Genomic DNA, 16,999 nt, shown 5'->3' on the forward strand with positions numbered 1-16,999 from the left:
CTGTGACAGCAATCACTTTGAAGGGTTCGTTGATGTGTTCCAAAAAGTTCTTAATGTTGTTGTAATTTGCATACAAGCTTCTACTATTAAAATGAATAATTGACCATTTGTTATCACATTCAATGTTGCTATTATATTGATCATCAGTATAATAAAAATAATTATTACTGATGTGGGAGAAAAAATTTGTATCTGGATCTATATCATTTTCCAAATCCTGGTTTTTGTGATCTTTGTTGCAGAAATTTTTTAGTTCCATATTTTCTTGTTCAACAATCTTTGATGTTGTTTCAATAATCTCTATAAGTGTAGGTGGATGCAATCCTGAATGTAGGTCCTCTTGTTTAGTCGTCCCTTGGAACATTGTAGTGTCCATGCTGGGTGTTTGTTTTCTGTCAGAGTCCATTATCATCATTGTTGTGGAAGCTGTTTGAACTTTAAAAATTGTCCAGGTCCTTGATGTCATGGACAAACAATGACTCTTGCTTCTGGACCTCCATTCAGCTTGATGTAGATGTAGATTTTACAGTTGGCGCTCCAAGTTCCCTGGATTTTTCCCTCCTTTCTCAAGTCGCGTGCTTTCTTGGCGATTCCAGCATTACATTTTGTGAGATGCTCATTCATGTACACATTTGTTCCCTTCAGCTTCTTACCCTGTCTCAGCAGTGCCATTTTAGATTTTCTGTTTACGAGTTTCACAAGCACGACTGGAGTGGCGTTGTTGTTTCTTCCGTTCAGTGGGATGCATGTTTCCATGGTATTAATGTCAATTTCAATTTCCTTTGATTGCAGAAAGTTGACCACTTGCTGTTCTGCTGAGACCATATCCATTTCATCAGGTTCACCTTCATTATTCACAGCTTTCGCATAGGATCTTGGTTTAATTTGGTGCCCTGTCACGATGATATCATTCATTCGTTTGTCCTGATCCATTTCATCTATGATATTCCTCAGCATGTTGTTGTCTTCTTGAAGGATCTTCATTTGTTTGCTCATTTCAGTGGCTTCATTATTTCTTCTGTTGTTCTGAGATTGCAGATTTTCTATATTTTGCTGCAGACTTTTCACATCTTGTTGGTGTTCTGCTGTTATTTTTCTCAGATATTCTTTCATTTCTTTCATTTCTTCTTTCATTTCTTTCATTTCTTTCATTTCTTTCATTTCTTTCATTTCTTTCATTTCTTCTTTCATTTCTTTCATTTCTTCTTTCATTTCGTTAAGTTTTTGTAGTATCGCTTCTTGATTCCCATCATGTCCTGTGTCCAACCTCAAATCTTGTTCCCAGTTGTGTTCTGTGTCAGCTGACCCCGAACGTTTCGGGATTTCAATCTTTCCTTTACCTTTTCGCATCGCGGCAGTCGCTGACGTCAGAGCCTCTTGTATCTTAACGGCAGTTGCTTCTTTGGCGACTTGCGGCACTTTAACTTGTTTTTTCCAACAATTTCATATTTTGCACCGTTCAGAGATCAATTTGAGGTGTCAACCTGTCAACTTATATCACTCTGCGACGTCGGGATCACTTTAAAACAGCTGTAAACTCGCCGTAGCTTTTGGTTGCTAGGCAACCGCTTTGAACTGCGGCAAGGCGCCTTTGGCTTGAGGCTAACGGCTCTTCCAACTCGCCTTCTTTCAGCGTATCAGTGCCTCTCTACTGTGTAAAATCAGATCGAAGATGCCAGGGTACTCCCCTGTGGCTGTGATCGCAAATCAGTGGTCAAAATCTTCAGATTTAACAAAAAACTCCGGTAGCAGAAGCGGAGCCTTATTCTTTTGCGTCCTTTCTCATTGACAGGAAGTGACATACGTAAGTGTGTAGCGAGCTTAGCCTTCTACTGCAAGACAATAGACTCACCGTCCTCTGGCAAAATAAAGAATTATTTTCCTAAAAACTACTTTTAATTGGATAAGTGCCTACTGTGTTTGGCAGTTGAGTTTAGTTCAGTTCAGTTTTAGTCTATTTCGAACATGCATACGATGCTGTTGTTGCTGTTGTAGTTTCTTGTGAAAGGCAGAAACAATTTCAAACAAATGAAAAGGACTCTTGCTTGTGGACCTCCATTCAGCTTTATGTAGATTTTGCAAGTCGTGCTCCACGTGCTTTTTTGGCGATTTCAGCATTGCGTTTAGTGAGGCGCTTGTTCATGTACACATTTGTGCCCTTCAGCTTTTTTCCCTGTGTCAGCAATGCTATTTCCTGCTGGCGAGCTTCACGACGATGACTGGTGTGGTGTTGTTGCCTCTTCTATTCAGTGAAATGCAGGGATCGATGGTGTTAATATCAATATCAATTCTCTTGTTGCTCTGTTGAAGCAGCGTCCATGTGTCTGGTTCTCTTCTGTTGTCAACTGCTCTTGCAACGGATCGAGGATTGATTCTTATTCCTATGTATGATGTTTACATGACATTTTGTCATGTAAACTGATCCACTTCCTCTTTGATGTTTCCCAAAACATTGATATTCCCCAGATTGGTGATATCTGGTTGTTGCCTGGCATTGGGCTAATGTCTCAATGCAGCCATCTCCTCACTGAAGTTCTTTAATTCCGTGTTGTCTCCTGTTGGCGCAATGCTTCTATCTCCATTTTAATGTTCTCTACAACACTGCTGTTGTCCCAACGGTTGTTGTCGTGCTGCTTGGCATTGGACTGTTGGCACAATGTTGCATTCTCCTCTTTCAGCTTCTCCACCTCCTGTTTTAATGCTGTGTTGTCTTCACTGAGAATCTTAATTTTTTTCTCTAAACTTTCAAAATTCCATCATATCATTACAAGATTATTTTCTGTCTTCGATCATCTGTTCTTGGAGATCTGCAACATCCTTTTGTACACCATTGATAATCTGTTCTTGGTGAATGTTGAGATCACTTCATAACTCATTTACGTGTTGTAGAGTTCCTATTAACAATTCTAAGTCCGGTTCCACCTCTGGTAACACTGTGTTAACCCCACTGACGACTTCTTGTCGGCAAGTGGCGGCTCTATGTTTTTTTGTGTGTGCTTTTTCACGTGCCTTGCACCTGCCATAGCTGTGACTTTCTTGTAGATCACTTGTGTGGTCCGAAGCGTTTAAATGGTAAATGGGTTATACTTGTGTAGCGCTTTTCTACTTTCAAGGTACTGAAGTGTATTTCTGGTCTTGTCTCCCCCTCCCCGGCAGGAGGGCAACACGGCAGTGCGGCTGCATCAAAAGAGACGTCGGAGACGCTTTGCTGAACTAAAAGTTTACAAGCGAGCGTCATTAAACAAGTCTGCAGCACCTGGAGGAACTCCGGTTAAAAAATTGAGGACTCCTAACTGGAGAAGCCAAACCATCAGTTTTTATATTCCTCCTTTCTGTCTCTGGGTGTGTGCTAAGTCAGGAAAGCGCACCCTGACCATAAAAGGAGATGTTTGTGTGCAAGTGTCTGGAAAACCACTGCCTTAAGTCATAACTCAAATGTTGGCATTGAGCTAGACAGGTTGTCTTTTCTCAAGGATATGGTTATCACTTTTGCATTCCGAAGTCCCAATTAAAGCCTCTTTCCTACGAGAAGTGATCCAACCCACCTGCGAATATCAAACTAAGAGGCCTTATCTTATTATGTGCTCAAACTGAAATAGCATTATTTAAATAAACTTGGTGGTTTGCTTTCTCCAAGGTGAATATAAACATTCACCATATGTAGAACATAATATGAGTGAATTAATTCACTTCAGTACTCAAAACGTTTTGACACTATTTCCACATTCACCCATTCACACACTGAAGGCAGGAGCTGCCATGCAAGGCCCTAACCACAACCCATCAGGAGCAAGGGTGAAGTGTCTTGCCCAAGGACACAACAGACGTGACTAGGATGGTGGAAGCCGGGGATCGAACCAGGAAGCCTCAGGTTGCTGGCATGGCCACTTTCCCAACTGAGCCACGGCATTTAAAATACGTCCAACTCTTTTGTTTTTGTTGTTTATGTTTGGGTTGCTAGGCAACGGCTTTGAGCTAGGATTTCGCTAGTTAGCCCCCGGCTTTTCAGCACCTTCGGTTCGCTTAGTGTAGCGAATCAGTGCCTGCAGAGTTGAAGTCGAATATGTTAGCAAGCTGTCCTGTAGCTGTGATCACAATCAGTAGTCAGGAAATTACAGTTTTAAGTCAAAACTGTAGTGTCGGGAGCAGAGCTCTTCTAGTTTACGTCCTCCCTCGGAAACAGGAAGTGGACGAGTAAGTTATCAAATCTGTTATTACGGTCGCAATGACGCTCGTAGCGTACCTTGTAGTGTTGAGCCTCATTTTGTTTTGCAACTGGAAGAGGTCGTGCAGCGGAGTTATTTACATGACGACAAAATAGAAAAGCCTTTTATTGTCAATATATACATGTACACGTCTCGGACAGGCAACCCAAAATGTTGAAAGAGCCATATCGGACCGAAAATACAACAACAACAAAAATCTGTCTGGAGCTTAAAAGCCTTATATAATTGTTATAATGAAGGCAACACATGACGTAAGTGTCTGTATTAGCTATATTAGCCTACTATCAAAATGACGATGTGACGCAAATCTTTGTTGAAAGAAATGTTGAAATGTAATTTTTATTCTACACATTTTACAAGATTCAAAATCATTAGTAAAATTGAGGCTTCTCAGAGAGTGAGATAACTCCTGGAAATGACTGGCTTAGAAATGCCAAAGGTGTAGATGTGTGTGTCCAAGGTAAAGGAAACGGCAGGCTGTCTTCTTCTAATAGATTTATTACAATCTTTGCAAGCTATGTAACGTTTGCTGTGGTCTATAGCGGCACACAAATAACTATCAGAAATGCAGTTATTATTACATATAGATGATGTGTCATGAGACATGCAAATATAAATCAAATTAAGAAGACTTAAAGGAAATTAAATGAGCTCAACGAGGTATAATGATGTAATATGTACATACAGCTAGCCTAAAATAGCATGTTAGCATCGATTAGCTTGCAGTCATGAACAAATATGCCTGATTAACACTACACACAAATCAATGATATCAACAAAGCTCACTTTTGTGTGCATTCACGCACAGAATTAAAAGTCCGGTGGACAAAATGAGACAAAAAAAGGAGTGGCATAAAACACGTCTTAGAAAGTTGGAGAGAGTTATAAATGTAAACAAACTATGGTGAGTTCAAGGACCTCCAAAATTAGTAGGATAAAACAGCGCTCACCAAATAGTCTCTAATCTGTGAAGCATGTTTAATATACACAGTGTGATTTCTAACATTTAGGGAGGCTTGTGTCATGTTTGTCCCCTACAGAAACCATATTAAAAACGAAAAATATATGTTTTCCTCATCTTTTTCCATTTTCATACACTTTTGAAAAAGCTCCAGAGAGCCACGAGCCGCGGGTTGCTGACCACCCGGCTAGGGTCTTGCATTAGAAAGTTAGACTCGGTAGAACTTTAACCTTAGTCAGTGTAAAGTTTCAGACCTGTACGGCAGCCGGGATTTCGTCCTTATTTCGTCCGCCAGCATCTTCACCTCCTTCCTGGGTGCCAACAACAAACCCCGGTGAGCTGAGGGAAACACTCTGTGGAAACGCTCCCCACTCACACTGCTTGGTGCCTCGTCTGAGCTGATATGACTTAGATTACCATAGTAACTAATTAGATTACCATAGTAACTAATTAGACTACCATAGTAACTAATTAGATTACTATAGTAACTAGTATATCATGCAAAAGATATACTAGATTCCAACCATTGAAATACTTTGTATAGTTCAAGACTTACGGCCATTTGAATACATCACTGCACATCATAGAGACGGCTACAATCTTGAAAATCTAAAAAAATTATTTGGGAATGTCCGGCGGGCCAGATTGAAAAGCTTAATGGGCCGCATGCGGACCCCGGGCCTTAATTTGCCCAGTTCTGTCCTAAGGTGTGGAGAGCAGCATGATTAGCTATCCCTCGATGGTAATGACACGTGCAAGAAACATAGTTTATTTGGCGCCATAGAAGCGAGGATTACTGACTTAGAAGTGGCTTTGCACTGTGGAGGGACGTTAGCCGCTGGCGAGGATGCTACATTGCACACACGTTTGTGCACATATCGCTGTCTAATGAAAAATCAACTATCATCGTCACGATATCACGATAGCAATAAAAGCTCTATTTTAAGCTAAATTCACATCATTTAATTGTTTGTACCTCACAACACTTCTACACGTCGTATCATTTGTTCTCAAACTTTCAGTGGATCACCTTTACTCAACTTGTCATCGCCTCTGTTTACTAATCCAACGCTAACCGTCATATCCAACTGGAAGGTGTGAGTTGATCATGATAACCTTAGTATAGTGGCCACTTTTCCCTTGAGTGGCTGCTTTAAACAGGTTTGACTGTACTATTGAGATGCTGACCATGTTGATCTACTATCAGTATAAAAAACACTGTATGAGTTGCTGGCACCAGCATTCCACAAACAAAAATACTGTTGATTGATTATATAAAAAGTTTAATGAATGAAGTTTTATGACCGCTTTATTACTGCTGCACACATTTTGACCTAGAGTAGTTTTGTCCTAAGTGCGGGCTCACATCTACTTCACACTTGTAGAACGCACACGATGGCAGTGTGCCATCTTATGTTTACTCTGACATTTGCAGCTTTTTTGCAAATGACACGAATAATGATAAAGTGAGTGCTTTTAAAACGACATCCATCACACTAATGGTCGCTTGTTTACACCTGCGTCCATCTTGTTATCTGCCCGAATGCAACAACCTCTGCGATGACACAGGGTCAGGTTTCATCAATAAAAGCATGCTCTATAGCACAGATGCCCAAAATGGGGCCCACGGAACAAATTTGGCCTGTCGTGTCATTTTGTTTGGAGAGGCTAGCAAATAGAACACATATTTATACTGACCTCTTTCCAGCTGCATGATCATTGATGGCATGTCCGCAAGGCCAAAAAACATATGTAGATTTTGCTGTCAAAACCTGGCAGCTCAATTTCTAGAAATTTACTGTAAAACCACCAGTGGTACTATTTTTCCATTTACAGCAATTCGGTGTAAAGATACAAATATTTTGGTATTGGGAGAACATACAATATATTATTTGTATTTCAATACTTTTCGATAGTTTTCGATAGTTTTCAATAGTTTTCGAAACTTTTCGATACTTTTCGATACTTTTCTAAATAAAGGGGACCACAAAAAATGGCATTATTGGCTTTATTTTAACCAAAAATCTTAGGGTACATTAAACTTACCATTCTTATTGCAATTTTTTCCTTAAATAAAATAATGAACATACTAGACAACTTGTCTTTTAGTAGTAAGTAAGCAAACAAAGGCTCCTAATTTAGTCTGCTGACATATGCAGTAACATATTGTGTCATTTTCAATTCTATTCTTTTGTTAAAATTATGAAGGACAAGTGGTAGAAAATTAATTATTAATCCACTTGTTATCTGCTTTCTTTCTCTTTTAACATGTTCTATCTACACTTATGTTAAAATGTAATAATCACTTATTCTTCTGTTATTTGGGGCGGCATGGCGTAGTGGGTAGAGCGGCCTTGCCAGAAACCTGAGGGTTGCAGGTTCGCTCCCCGCCTCTTACCATCCAAAAATCGCTGCCGTTGTGTCCTTGGGCAGGACACTTCACCCTTGCCCCCGGTGCCGCTCACACCGGAGAATGAATGATGAATGAATGAGTTGTAAAAATGAATGATGGGTTCTCACTTCTCTGTGAAGCGCTTTGAGTGTCTAGAAAAGCGCTATATAAATCTAATCCATTATTATTATTATTATTATTATTTGGATGCTTTACATTAGTTTTGGATGAAACCACAAATGTAGGCATCGATACGATACCAAGTAGTTACAGGGTCATACAATAGTCATATTCAAAGTCCTCATGTGTCCAGGGACGTATTTCCTGAGTTTATAAAAATAATGTACATTTTTTGTAAAGATTTTGTGATGCTAGAAAAATATTGATGTAATCATAGTAGTATCGACTGGATACGCGCCTGTACTTGGTATCATTACAGTGGATGTTAGGCATACATGCCAATCCTCCCGAATTTTCCGGGAGACTCCCGGATTTCAGTGCCTCTCCCGAAAATCTCCCGGGACAACCATTCTCCCGAATTTCTCCCGATTTCCAGCCGGACTTAAGGCACGTCCCCTCCAGGTCCGTGCGGACCTGAGTGAGGACAGCCTGTCGTCACGTCTGCTTGGCCAACCAAAAAGTAACCACAGAACACTATACCGTATAGTGTTCTGTGGTTACTTTTTGGTTGGCCAACGATTTACGTTGTATTGCGCACACTGATGGCAAGTGTGGGAGTCTTTTTTTATTTTTTATTTTTTTATTTTTTTTTTTTATAAACCTCTATTTATACATTTCAACATTTACAAAACAGTTGAAAATAATAATCAAAGTAAATACAAAAACAGTACAAAACAGTACAAAAACAGTACAAAGCCTCACCAGGGGGATGTAAATTCAAAGTAACTAAAATAGAATACAATATATATATATATATATATATATATATATATATATATATATATATATATATATATATATATATATATATATATATATATATATATATATATATATATATATATGTATATATATATATATATATATATATATATATATATATATATATATTTATATATATATATATATATATATATATATATATATATATATATATATATATATATATATATATATATATATACATATATAAAATAAACAAAGTGCAAAGCCATAGGCTCACTCAATTTCAGTAAATAACTTCAATTTGGAACACAGCATCATCGTTTTCACAGCTTTTTGGTTGTTAGAGGTAGAAAGTGTTTTAATGTAGAGTTCTAAATATTTTTTAAAGGCACAAAAAACTGGTCGGGTATTGAGAAACTTACATTTATAAATATAAAACTTAGCCAATAGTATAATGAGGTTGCAAAGGTAAAATTACTTTTCAAAATTGTTTTCATACAGTGTAAATCCAAATAGCACATCTTTAATGCAGGTGTGGGAGTCGGTTCTGAAGTATGAAGTAAAGAGACGAAACTTCGTCACCTCGCCTAGTTATTGACTCCAACCCAGAATATTACACTGCACATACCTACGCTCCTTCAAAGGCTGTGCTACTGGCTGCAAAGCATTGCACTTTCAAATACAACAAAAGAGGAGTGTTATGTGTGTATATGTGTAAATAAATGAACACTGAAATTAAGTATTTATTTTATTTATATGTATATATATATATAAAATAAAATACATATATAAATATGTATGTATATATATATATATAGCTAGAATTCACTGAAAGTCAAGTATATATACTTACATTTCAGTGAATTCTAGCTATAAATATACTCCTCCCCCCCCCCAAATCTCCCGAATTTGGAGGTCTCAAGGTTGGCAAGTATGATGTTAGGTGTAGATCCACCCATGGCATTTTTTTACATTGTGACACCGGTGAGCTATTGTATCCTCCTACATTGTGTAAAGAAACATGTTTAGATATACCTCGTCCTGCAGGGATGATACTTGTAAGAAACGTACTTTATATGTCGCCATGGAGGCGATGATTAGTGATTTAGAAGTAGCTAAAACACTGAAGAACTGCGGCTGGACGTTAGCCGCTAGTTAGCTAGCCATGTCTTAAAGCACCTCTTCCTGAGGGCGTTTCAGTGTTATAACTTCACCTTTATTGTTAGTTTTTAAGCCAAATTACGTCCATTCTCCCTTTTATGTCTACACACCGTGTCTGTTTGTGAGTACTTTGTGATTGTGTGCCGCCGAACATGCTCCTCTGCTCGGTAAACCAGCAATAGCACAACGTGACGATGTGCCGTCATGCCCGTTAAAAAAAGGGGTCCAGGGTATAGTACCGAATAGGATTCATTAGTATCGCAGTACTATACTTGTATGTATGTATATATATATATATATATATATATATATATATATATATATATATATATATATATATATATATATATATATATATATATACATATTTACAGGCTAACTAGTTGCGTACTGTAAAATTGTGACTTTTGACATGCTATGAAGAAGGATAATCTTGATTGCCATGCTTCACTCACATCTGATTATGAAAACCAAAACGCTTAGTTAGATATTTAAAATCCTCCATATGTTTAATGTGTCTGGGTAAAATATGAAAGCGATCAAATGAAATATCTAGAAGGAGGTGGTTACAGAAAAACACCTGGAAATGGCAAAAATCTGCAGAAAATGACCATTGGCACATTTTCACTTTGGTTCCTGGAGTCAAAACCTTTGAGCGCTCGTGCTCTTTAGTATCAGAAGGGGCGGTACAGTGCATCCGAAAAGTATTCACTTCCCTTTTTCCACATGTTGTTTTATTACAGCCTTATTCCAAAATGGAATATGTTCATTTATGTTCTCAAAATTCTACAAACAATACCGATAATGAAAAAGTGAAACGTGTTTTTTTAATTTAGCAAATTTAATAAAACAAAAGGGGGCTTTTAATGTGAAGTCATCTTGCCCTGGTGTGTGAATGTGTGTGTGAATGTTTTCTGTATATCTGTGTTGGCCCTGCGATGAGCTGGCTACTTGTCCAGGGTGTACCCCGCCTTTCGCCCGTTTCAGCTGGGATAGGCTGCAGCCACCCCTCGACCTCGAAAGGGACAAGCAGTAGAAAATGTTAAAAAATAATAATAATAATAATGGAAAAAAAAATCACATTTACATAGATATTCACAGTCTTTGCGCAATACTTTGTTGATGCACCTTTGGCAGCAATTACAGCCTCAAGTCTTTTTGAATACGATGACACAAGCTAGGCACACCTATCTTTGGGCAGTTACCCCCATTCCTTTTTGCAGCACCTCTCAAGCTACATCAGGTTGGATGGGAAGCGTTAGTATTCATCCAGAATGTCTCTATACATTGCTGCATTCATCTTAGTCTAGTCAGGGAGGTGACCAAGAAGCCAACGGTCACTCTGTCAGAGCTACAGCATTCCTCAGTGGAGAGAGGAGAACCTTCCAGAAGGACAGCCATCTCTGCATCAATCCACCAATCAGGCCTGTATGGTAGAGTGGCCAGAAGGAAGCCAATTCTTAGTAAAATGTTTGCCAAAAATGCACCTTAAAGACTCTCAGACCATGAGAAATAAAATGATCTGGTCTGATGAGACAAAGCTTAAACTCTTTGGCCTGAATGCCAGACATCATGTTTGGAGGAAAGCAGGCACCGCTCATAACCAGGGCGATACCATCCCTACAGTGAAGCATGGTGGTGGCAGCATCATGCTGTGGGGATGTTTTTCAGCGGCAGTAACTTGGAGACTAGTCAGGATAGAGGGAAAGATGAATGCAGCAATGTACAGAGACATTCTGGATGAAGACCAATGCTTCCCATCCAATCTGATGGAGCTGGAGAGGTGCTGCAAAAAGGAATAGGCCAAACTGCCCAAAGATAGATGTGCCAAGCTTGTGGCATCATATACAAAAAAATGCTAACAAAGATGTATCAACAAATTATTGAGCAAAGGCTGTAAATACTATGTTCATGTGATTTTTCTTTTTTGGATTTTTTTAAAATAAATTTGCAAAGTTATAAAAAAAAGATTCACACTGTCAATATAAGGGTAGTCTGTAGAATTTTGAGGACAAAAATAAATGTATTCCATTTTAAATAAGGCTGTAAGATGACCAAATGTGGGAAAAGTGAAGCGCTGTGAATACTTTCCACACACACACACTCACTCACTCACTCACTCACTCACTCACTCACTCACTCACTCACTCACTCACTCACTCACTCACTCACTCACTCACTCACTCACTCACTCACTCACACTCACACTCACACTCACACTCACACTCACACTCACACTCACACTCACACACACACACACACACACACACACACACACACACACACACACACACACACACACACACACACACACACACCACAAGGCATTGATGTAATAACAATAACATGTGACATGTGAGACAGTGTCTGGCTATGGCAAAGATCTGTTGTGTGAACTGTGAGATAAGAAGAAGGTGATTGATTTGTTTTGTAGCACAAATGGATTAGAAGAAAACGCTACAGGAAGAGAGCTGATAAGAGACGGAAGGGAAGAAGGACGGAAAAAGACGATTGATAAGGACTGATTGATAAGGAATGGTTCATGTAATCAGGCAGCATGTTGTGTCTCTTGGTTTATGCCAGTTCTTCTCAAAAAGTGAAGCGGGGCCCCCTGGGAGAGTGCGATGGGACCCCGGGAAACATGCTTTATCAGTATCATGCAGTACAATTTTTCAAACCCCGCTTCGACAAGACATGCTCTTTGTAGCCATTAATCCTCACGTCATCATTTTGATTTGAAAACAATAAATTAAATCAGCTAACTTGTTTTATTCATTCTGTTCTGTAGGTTAAAATGTTCTATATAAGTTGGTCCTGAGTTATTGTTGCTGATCAATTTTAATGTATCATTATTTATTGAGTTTAATTTAGTTTTCAGTATTAAATGTTTCTAGTCGGTTAAAAAATATTTGTAGTTTAAATAAGGTTAAACATTTGTTTCTAATTTGAGGCAAATTGATGTTACAGACTAAAAAACAACATTAATAAAGTTATTATTTGTTGTAGGTTGATGTGTTTTACTTATTTTTTTGTTTTCTTTAATGTTTATAAAAATGCAATTGTATGCAGAGGTGTACTAATAACAATTTTAGAAACAAATGTTACTTTTTATAGAGAGTGTGGGCGGGGGGATGGTTGGGAAATGTCTTGTTTCTCCTAGGGACGGCGTAACAGAAAATAATTAAGAAGCACTGCTTTACACTAACATCTTATTGGTAAAGTTGATCAATATAATTTATTATTGCACTGATGTTGCTCTGACCATGTTGCAGTTCTATGGTTGTCATCACACGCTTCCATTTTTGCATAATTTTATTTTAAAATATATTATTTGTTTTCTTATTTATGTGAAAGTATTTTGATACTTTTTTAAAATTGTAATATGAATTGATGCATGTTAGTACTAAAACGAATTGTTAAAAAAAAAAGGTCAATGCTAAATAAATGTAACACCACAAAAACATTAATTTGCATAGCTTCCTGACACAGAACAATTATTTATCAGGCAAGTAGTAACATAGCGTGTCAAAAAGGGGAAGTGTGATTTTATTTTCTTATCAGTGACAGAGCAAGAAGGGGCTAGGAATATATTTATTTACGGCAAAATGCCATTCATTATTCAACATTTTACATGCGCTTATTTATGCAATACGGGGCCCCCCACGGAGGTCCTGCGTCAGCAAATGTAATTTCTTATTAGCGACTTCTTCCAATGTCCACATGATGTCATTGCATCTCTTTGTAAGTACAGGGAAAGTTGTGCATATTATTTCATAACTGCAAAGAATTCATACGTTCATGCAATGAACTGCTTTCTTTGGACATGGAGCAACTTCATAAATAATAATAGAAAACAATGTGATTCTAACACTACATAGTATAACATTACTAACTTTTATAGTGATTAAAATAACATTAAATTATTCTAAATAAATATTAATTAATAATAATTAGCTTAAATTATTAACTTAACTAACATTCTAATGAAGAGTGCTGATCCATCATGATTAGTGAATAAATCCAATCAAAACATTATATTAAATACCGTATATTACCAAATAGTAGCCCGGGCGTTTATTTTACAAAATGGGGTCAGACCCTGGGCGGCTATTAGGACATGGGCGGTTATTTGCACAAGGCTTTTATTTATTTTTGCACCAGCCTGCACCAGGCCATTATTTGGTTACAATGGTTACTGTCCAGTATTTTTTTTTCGTACAAACAATTTTAAATGTAAAAGCTATTGTAAACATACAAACAAAAAAACAAGACTATCAAAAGACAAGAGATCAACAAGGCCTCAACATGGCAGTACTGCAACAATTGTCAAATAGACTACCAATACTAAAAATAAATACACTTTTTAAATAAACAGCCTACCGGGAAAAATAAAATTATGGTACCAAGTACTCAAGTATTAAAAAACACACCATCAAAACAGAATAAATATAAATGGGTTATACTTGTATAGCGCTTTTCTACCTTCAAGGTACTCAAAGCGCTTTGACAGTATTTCCACATTTACCCATTCACACACACATTCACACACTGATGGCGGGAGCTGCCATGCAAGGCGCTAACCAGCAGCCATCAGAGGCAAAGGGTGAAGTGTCTTGCCCAAGGACACAACGGACGTGACTAGGAAGGTAGAAGGTGGGAATTGAACCCCAGTAACCAGCAACACTCCGATTGCTGGCACAGCCACTCTACCAACTTCGCCACGCCGTCCCATTTATTATTATTTATTTATAACCCCACTCATCATCCTCCTCCTCCTCCTCCTCTCCCTCACCCCCCTCATCATCATCCTCCTTTTCAATCACAAGTTCATTGAGGAACTGCTGTTCCTCATCACTCTCCTCCTCTTCCTGAACCACAGCAGCAGCCTGCTGTCTAGCCCTCAACAGCATCTCTCTGCCTGCCTGACATGGCTGTCCCTCCTTGAAGCAGTAAATGAGCTGGTCCTCACTCCCATCAGCTGCCACCGTCAGCCCACACACCTTGTAGGATACCAGAAAGCAACATTCAGCTATGGCTACTGTTTGCAACACGGACACACACACACACACACACGATTAAGCCAGCCACTTGTTGCACCAAACACCACCCCGGTGTCTCTCGTGTCACTCGCGGTGACATACAACTCCTTTGCCTTAATGCGGATCATTTTGCGGGACACACGGTGGTTCAGTCCACGAACGTGATGTATCCAGTGACACAAATTAGCATCAAGCTCGTCGCTCACTTTCTTCCTACCTCCATCCGGGGGGGGGGGGCGTTTTCCATCGATTGCCGACTGAGATAGTAGTTCTCCCTTTTTTTGTTTCCATTCTTGTACACGTTTTGGGTCAACGTTAAACTGCCTGGCCGCTGCCAAACCAGAATTCTGCTCCGCATACTTCACAATCGCTAGCTTGAACTTTAAGTCAAACTTTCTCTTCTTCCCCCTTAAAGTATTCCCGTCCATCAGTTGTGGTGTATCGGTATCCTGTTCATTCAACTCACTGCTACTGTTGCTTGCCATGTTGAAACTTTTCCTCGTGGGTTTGTTGTGTGTTACGCTATATGCGGTGACCCATTGCAATATGTTGATTACCCAGAATCCCCACGTGACGTCTGCTGTTACCGTAATGACCAGAATTATTGCACCCTTGCTTTTCCTTTTAGCTTATAAATTGGGTTTAATGAAAATGAAATCAATATGATTTTAATCTAAATTATGCAAATAACAGCCCATGGGCGGCTATTTGGACATAGGCGTTTATTAGGAAGAGGCTGTTAATTCACAAAATGGGCTCAGACCCCGGGCGACTATTAGGACAAGGGCGTCTATTTGCACAAGGGCGTCTATTTGGTAATATACGGTAATTACTAACATTAATAATTGAATTAGCATATTAATAGCTAATAATATTCATAGTCTATAGATACCATATTATGACTGCGTTCAAAGAACTCCGACTTATTAGTGATTCCCAGAGCCAAAAAAAAGTCTGCAGGCTATAGAGCGTTTTCTATTTGGGCTCCAGTACTCTGGAATGCCCTCCCAGTAACAGTTAGAGATGCTACCTTAGTAGAAACATTTAAGTCCCATCTTAAAACTCATTTGTATACTCTAGCCTTTAAATAGACCCCCCTTTTAGACCAGTTGATCTGCAGTTTTTCTCCTCTGCCCCCCTCTCCCTTGTGGAGGGGGAGTTACACAGGTCCGGTGGCCATGGATGAAATGCTGGCTGTCCAGAGTCGGGACCCGGGGTGGACCGCTCGCCTGTGCATCGGTTGGGGACATCTCTGCGCTGCTGACCTGTCTCCGCTCGGGATGGTTTCCTGCTGGCCCCACTATGGACTGGACTCTCACTGTTGTGTTGGATCCACTGTGGACTGGACTTTCGCTGATGTGTTGGATCCACTATGGACTGGACTTTCACAATATTATGTCAGACCCACTCGACATCCATTGCTTTTGGCTTTCGGTCTCCCCTAGAGGGGGTGGGGGTTACCCACATATGCGGTCCTCTCCAAGGTCTCTCATAGTCATTCACATCGACGTCCCACTGGGGTGAGTTTTCCTTGCCCTTATGTGGGCTCTGTACCGAGGATGTCGTTGTGGCTTGTGCAGCCCTTTGAGACACTTGTGATTTAGGGCTATATAAATAAACATTGATTGATTGATTGATTGACTGTTAATTAATTAATATTTGAGTGTGGGGGTGTCCCGATCCAATATTGATATCGGATATCGGACCAATATCAGCAAAAAACTAGTAAAATCTCCGATATCAGCACTCAGATACGAGCAGTCCTGCAGCGTGTTTACTTGTGCAAAGCCAGACAGACAGTTAACATCTAAATGTCCTCCAATCAGCACACAAGGTTGTTGTTTTCTTCCATTTAAGTCAAGTCAGTGACAAAAGGTAAACATGGTAGGCTATAGGCTATTAGGAGCTAGCTGTTACGCTGTCATCGCATTTTACGGCGCGGATCGTTCTCCCAAGATGCCGCAGGAACTCCGGAGGCAAGGTGCAGGTAAGGAAATGATTTATTTCTCATAAATCAATACAAAAAGACAGAAAAGCGTGCCGATAGCGTGAGACTTACTCAACGTAACGTGTTGCATAAACAAACAAAAAAGCCAGACAGTGTGTGGCGAAAAACAGATGGGGTAGCTCTCTGATTAGTGCCCAGTAGCAGGTGAGCGCCCCGAACACTAATCAGAGGGAGGTGAAACTAATCAGCACCCATGGTAACCAAAACACAAACCCAGGGGTGCTGAAAACAGAACTGAGGTAGTCAAACTAACAGTACAAAACATGATCCGTTGCATCGGCTCATAAATCTAGCAGCTACACAACA

The 16,999-nt window shown here is 39.3% G+C and overlaps 1 protein-coding gene across 1 annotated transcript in view; it reads right to left on the reverse strand.

Annotated features, from left to right (window-relative positions):
• LOC133630518 (transmembrane protein 88) overlaps positions 1 to 15,476 on the reverse strand; it is a 39,393-nt gene extending 23,917 nt beyond the window's left edge. The window contains exon 1 of the mRNA XM_062022162.1: positions 14,903 to 15,476. Within this exon, the coding sequence (XP_061878146.1) occupies positions 14,903 to 14,976 (74 nt within the window). The 5' untranslated portion in view covers positions 14,977 to 15,476. The remainder of the gene's footprint in view (positions 1 to 14,902) is intronic.
• Between the last annotated feature and the right edge of the window lie 1,523 nt (positions 15,477 to 16,999).

Source organism: Entelurus aequoreus, linkage group LG01 (assembly GCF_033978785.1).
Source record: "Entelurus aequoreus isolate RoL-2023_Sb linkage group LG01, RoL_Eaeq_v1.1, whole genome shotgun sequence".
NCBI lineage: Eukaryota > Metazoa > Chordata > Actinopteri > Syngnathiformes > Syngnathidae > Entelurus > Entelurus aequoreus.